Here is a 6,277-nt window from a genome sequence, read left to right as displayed (position 1 = left end):
GTGACTGTGACAGCCACTATTGAAATGCAAATGTTTGTGCACCATCCAATAGCATGGATGATCTGAGGGATAGGAGGGAGAGACTGCTTGACAGCTCTGTTCACAATCACCATGTTTCCCCCTTTGTATTGCTCTCTCTCTCATATTCTCTCTCTCTCTCTCTCTCTCTCTCTCTCTCTCTCTCTCTCTCTCTCTCTCTCTCTCTCTCTCTCTCTCTCTCTCTCTCTCTCTCTCTCTCTCTCTCTCTCTCTCTCTCTCTCTCTCTCTCTCTCTCTCTCTCTCTCTCTCTCTCTCTCTCTCTCTCTCTCTCTCTCTCTCTCTCTCTCTCTCTCTCTCTCTCTCTCTCTCTCTCTGTATATTATCTCACTGTGTTTCTGTCTCACCAACACAGACATTATCTCCGCGCCCTACATGCGCCCAAAAACATGTGTAGGAGTTTAGACTGACTCATACACACACACACAAAAACACTGACACACACACACACAGTACACTCGATGACACACGCATACACTCAATGCAGACACAAACAGGCGTTACGTCATCTGATTTCCCGTCTCTACACACAGATGAAAGTGTGGCACAGAGAATGACACTCCAACAGGTGAATTCCACATGAAGTGTTCACTGAATACTGATTGGATGGTTGGCCTGGGCTTCCTGTCTCTAATTATAACTGTAAAGACGATGAGCAGGTTCCAGAAGTAGTCCTACAGTCCACAATGACCCTGCTGTACTGTCATCTCTCTCAGCTCTGGTCCTGCTGATGATAACATGTTTTGACACTGATCAATGAAACCTACTGTAAATGAGTCAGACTCAACTTAACTCTTTCACCACCCTCATTCATTTTATTTTCTCTCTTTTCTTTCGGCTGGTATCTCAAATTGGCAGTTCACCGGGATCAACAAGAGACCCATTACTCAAAACTCAATTTCCCACAATATCTCACTCTCACTTCCTGTCTTCCTTTCACAGCTTTTGCTGGGCTGACACGCCCTTCCAGTAGTCGAGGATGTCGTGGAGGTCCTCCCCTTTGGCAAACTGCACCTTCTTCCTTAAGGCGTTCCCGGCCGTGACGTAGCATGACTCATCCCTCTGGCCCTTCCTGTAGGGCCGGAACCTCTCCCAGATCCTCAGAGAGCTCTCCGAGGAATACTCAGGGCTGGAGGAGTACCCAGAGTAGTTTTGGTGGCGGGAGGGCGAGAGCTGTGAGTAGGAGGCGGCGTCACGGTGGGAGCGGGTCAGGGGCTTGAGGAAGGAGGCCCTCTGGTGCGGCGAGCCCTGGTGGGAGCCCTCGTAGTACAGAGCTGGGACGGAGTGGCGGTGCTCTGAGCAGTGGTAGTCCTCCTGCTGTTCCTGTCCCTGCCCCTGCTGCTGCTGCTGCTGCTGGTGGTGCTGGTGATGCTGGTTGGTAATACCATCAACACCACCACCACCACCTCCACTACCACACCCACCACCCCCACCTCCTCCCCCGCCGCTCCCCACCAGAGGCAGCCGCTCCAGGGGCTCTCCACACCCCGCGGGGCTGCCTCTCTCCCCTGGGTACTGCTGGCAGGGGTCCGGGCTGCGGGGCTCGTGGATGTCCAGGCTGTAGACCCGGCCTCCTCCTCCGGTCCCTCGTTCCCGGTCACGTCCCATGGAGTTGCAGGACGAGGTGCTGCACTGCTTCTTCACGGCACTGATCACCACCGCAGCGTCAGCGCTCATCTGCCTCACGACGGGGCGCACAGCGGACGCAGGGGGAGGCGGCCGGTAGGGCGGCGACACAAACCCCCCGCCACTGATCCCCGGACGCTCTGAGAGAGGGATGGAGAAGGGGAGCGGCGGTGGAGGGGGGATCTTGGTGGTAGGGGAGGGCAGGCCCGGGCAGGTCTCAGTGATGCCGGGGGAAAGAGGGATGAGGCCACGGGTCAAGGAGGAGGTGCAGGTGGGTGGAGGGGAGGTGGGGTAGGAGGTGGTGGTGGTGGCGGAAGAGGCAGTGGAGGAGGCGGCCATGACAGAGTCCAGCTTCAGGGCGTCGATGCAGTTATTGATGATCTGGTTGACCTTATCCACCTCCATGGCGATGGTGGAGATCTCTGAGGCCGAGCCTCGCCCGTCATCGTCCGAATCCTCCCCCACATCCGTCCCGTCCTCTTCTCTTAGATCCTCATCCTTCATCCCTCCCTGTCCTCCTCCCATCCCTCCATCTCTCATCACCCCCTCCGTCCTCACATCCATGTAGTTGCCTTTGCTGGTCAGCATGGCCTCAGAGAAGGTGGTGGGCATCTTATCCTGAGGGATGGAGGAGAGTCTGGAGGAAGAGGTGTTGGCGGAGTGAAGCATGCCTGAGGAGGAGGCAGACATTGGTATCTTGCCCCCGTGCGTGTGGTGCTGGTACTGGTGGTGGCCCTGACCCTGGGCCTGCTCCTGGAGCTTCTGCACCGCAGACGGGTCGTTCCCCACGGCCGCCGCCACCTCCGGACCATACCTCATTTCTAGAATCGTCTTCTTCACACAGATGGACTTTTGCTTCTCCTCATGCCTCCTCTTCTTCCTCAGACAATAGTAGATGAGGCCCAGGATGCAGAGCATCCCGATGAGGCAGCCCACGATGGTCATTATGTAGTGGGTGGTGGTGGAAGGTGTTGGCGGCATGTCGTCAGGGTTCTGGGCTCGGGTGGAGAACTGGAGACAGGTGTGGTTGTAGCGCTGGGAGGTCCGGATGGAGGCCACGCAGAAGGTATAGTTGGTGTGTGGCTTGAGCTTGTTCAGTGTGATCATCTCCTTCTTGAGCTTCAGGTTCATGACATCAGAGACAAAGGTGTTATTGTACTGCACCAGGATGTACATCTTGCTGTAAGGTCTGGGGATCTGGACCATGATAGAGGCCGTGAAGAGGGACACGTGGTGGAGCTTGATGCTGGGGCTGAAGCTGTGCTCCGTGGAGGAAGACGAGGTGGTGGGTTGGTGGTATGGACCCACGCGGTCAAACATGTCCGGGCCCATTCCGGAGGAATCTGAGTCTGGCGGGAGAGACGTCATCCCGGGGATGAAGACCCCATCCCGGCAGACAGAGGACAGAATCGTCCGAGCGTTGTGCCCGGCGTGGCCGGAAGCGATGGGACTCAGGAGTGGGTAGCCAAACATCTCCCTGGGGGTCTCGCACTGGAGCCGGTCGTAGGTGTGTGTGACGTTATTGAAGGCCTCCAGCCAGGTGAGGAAGTTGTACAAGTCACAGCCACAATGGAAGGGGTTCCCAGCCAGCTCACACACCATGAGGCGATTCAAAATGGTAAAGGTGGAGGGGTCGAGGCGGGCCAGCTTATTGGACGACAGGTCAATGCTGTTGAGACTGAGGCACTCATCCAATGCATTATTGCCAATGACCTTGATGAGAACATACAGAGACAGAAAGCAATATATTTTTAAAAAATCTGAATAATTTTGTACATACAGAATAATATCAACTTATCTTTAGCAAATAGTAGAACAAAACCAAAATCGACCAATGTCACACCTCAATGAGGTTGTGCTGGAGGAAGAGGCACTGCAGCCGGCCCAGGCCCCTCATCATGGCTTCTGTCAGGTTGGTCAGTTTGTTGTAGCCCAGCTGGAGAACCTAGGAGAGAACCAGAAAGGATTACGTTAAGATTAAATCAATCAATCAACCCACCCACCCAGTGTACCTGTAGGTTGGCCTGTTGAGCGAAGGCCCCGTCCTCGATGTAGGAGATCTCGTTCTTGGTGAGGTTGAGGTCCGTGAGGTTGGTGAAACGGTACATGGAGGTATAGGGGATCATTTTGAGCTTGTTCTCGTTGAGCCTCAGGTCGTGGACCGTGTTATTGATGTGCTGGGGGATGGTCTCATATGGAGGCTGGTTCTGGCTGCAGATGGCTAGCCACACGTAGCCCTTGTCCCCCTCGATCAGCCAGCAGTCCCCCCAGACCAGGCCCGGAAGGTGGAGGAAGAGGAGGAGAGAGGGAAGGATGAGGAGGGTGGGGGTAGATGGAGAGGAAGAGGAGGAGTGAGTGTGAAGCCTGCTGAGCATGATGATGGAGGGAAGAGAAGGAGGAGGAGGACGAATGAAGAGGGAGGTTTTGTTAAGATGGAGGAAAAGTGGGATTGAAATAAGGGAAAGCGAGGTTGAGTTTAAAGGAGAAAGAGCGTGGGGGATGGACTGACGTAGCTAGATTGTCCTCAGAAAGGGGAGAATGGGTTTAGCTTGGGTGTAGAAAAAGAGGGAGGGGCCTCACACAGTCAGTCACAGCTGTATGGTTGTCATGGTGATTAGCAGAGTCCCCATGTCTTTTCACTTCCTGTTGGACTGCCGTGGGGAGTGAAACAGCTATTCCTCATAATCTCTCCGACAGGAAGTCTTGTTGATTGATCTGATAGGAAGTAGCAGGATCCGCTGGAGAGACGTGAGTCTGTGGAAGAGAGGAGAGGAATACCATGAGGCAACAATAGAGAGGCACATAACAATAATAACATGGAATGAACCAAACAACATAGAACACAAAACACCAGTGTTGCATACAGATGGAGAGTCTTAATTTGATCACCCTGTTTCAGGATAACTTTCCTGGAAATGTTAAACGTGTAACGTATTTGAGGTTTAAGAAGGTTTCTGAAGTTTGTAATTTTCACTTTGAAATTTTAGACTTGATTTCCCCCAAAATGTTTCAACCCCTACAAAAATGTCCATTAATTTAATCCACATAATAATTCACATTTCCTGTTGATGCAGGATTAGCAAACTGGCTCAAATTAAGATCCTACATCTGTATAAAAAACCTAATCACATGGGACAGCTATAAAATTAGGGGCAATTTTAGAAAACTCTGATCTCAAGTGGCACTATGATTAAGGAGACGATTCTAGAAAAGCAATACAACATCCAGTTTATAGATGAAAACACATCCTGAATGGGAGTCGAAAAATGCACTGTTTAACACACACCAGCATGACCCCTTTCTCTCTGACAGCCACTCTCTGCAAACAGAACAGATGCGTATTCATGACCATCATGTGCGACCAGAAGACAGCACTTGGAAATAAAGTGCCCTGCATAAAACCTCAACACAGAAACCTAGCCCATGAAAACATGATGTTCATTCACAAACATGCATCATTCTGGCCTCGGCGCTGATATCTGTGCATCTTAAATCTTGTGCCACTGTGACACTCAAGGTTTATTTCTCCGTCGTGGATTAATTCTGGATTACATCCTAATCCTGGCAAGTGACACTTCATACAGTCTCTCCACCGTAATCCCCAGGAATCTTCTCTAGGAAGATCCCTAATGGAATCTATTCTAGGTAACACGTTCTCTTGTAAAGATAATGTATGTTATGGTGGCCCATGATTTGATGGGGAAAATATATACATGTATGTATTACAGTGGAGGCTGCTGAGGGAGGACGGCTCATAATAACAACTGGAATGGAGTCAATGGACTGGTATCAACCACATGTAAACCAGGTGTTTTATGTGGTTGATACCATTCCATTGAATCCATTCCAGCCATTATTATGAGCCGTCCTCCCCTCAGCAGCCTCCACTGATGTATTGGGGTTGGGAATAGCCAGGGACCTCACGATACAATATTATCACGATCCTTAGGTGACGATACGATATATATTGCGTGTCCCACGTTTCTCACGATGCATTGTGATTCAATACTGTGATTTTATTACGATTCCATGGTCTAAACATATTGCTCACCATCTATCTGCTGCAGAGGGACCAGAAAGAGGCATGTGGAAAACGAGTTTTAATAAAAGTGCTGAAAACAAATGGTCTATTGAATAGAAGATGGAGAACATATTGTTGGTGCAGGTTCACTCATCCAGCGCAAAAATAACATTGCCATATTGTCAAAACGATACCATATATTGTCAAAACGATACCATATATTGTCAAAACGATACCATATATTGTCAAAACGATACCATATATTGCCAAAACGATACCATATATTGTCAAAAATAATAATTCCGATATGTAACTGTATCCATTTTTCCTCCATCGCTAGTATGTAGTGTATGTGATTAAAATGATCATTCAAATATGTGTTGAGTGTATAAATGACATTCAAATATGTGTTGAGTGTATAAATGACATTCAAATATGTGTTGAGTGTATAAATGACATTCAAATGGCACACAAAGTTAAAAAGCCCTCTTCCCTTCATTTAAAATAAGGGAGGAGTGATGGAAAGAATAAAGGATGGTAGGATGGAAAGAAAATAGGAAGTAAGGGAGGATGGAAGGAAGGAAGGAAGGAAGG

General features: G+C 49.9%; 1 protein-coding gene across 1 annotated transcript; it reads right to left on the bottom strand.

Annotated features, from left to right (window-relative positions):
- Nucleotides 1–285: 285 nt before the first annotated feature.
- LOC115117142 (protein phosphatase 1 regulatory subunit 29-like) lies at nt 286–4,395 on the bottom strand. Its single transcript, XM_029645609.2, has 3 exons — nt 3,675–4,395; nt 3,506–3,607; nt 286–3,375 (listed from the first exon to the last, which is right to left on the bottom strand). Exons 1-3 carry the CDS (start codon nt 4,035–4,037, stop codon nt 973–975), a joined length of 2,868 nt encoding a protein of 955 aa, XP_029501469.2. The 5' UTR covers nt 4,038–4,395; the 3' UTR covers nt 286–972.
- Nucleotides 4,396–6,277: the final 1,882 nt, after the last annotated feature.

The sequence above is a fragment of the Oncorhynchus nerka genome, linkage group LG26 (genome assembly GCF_034236695.1).
Source record: "Oncorhynchus nerka isolate Pitt River linkage group LG26, Oner_Uvic_2.0, whole genome shotgun sequence".
Classification (NCBI taxonomy): Eukaryota; Metazoa; Chordata; class Actinopteri; order Salmoniformes; family Salmonidae; genus Oncorhynchus; species Oncorhynchus nerka.
This window is presented reverse-complemented; position numbering and strand designations above follow the sequence as displayed.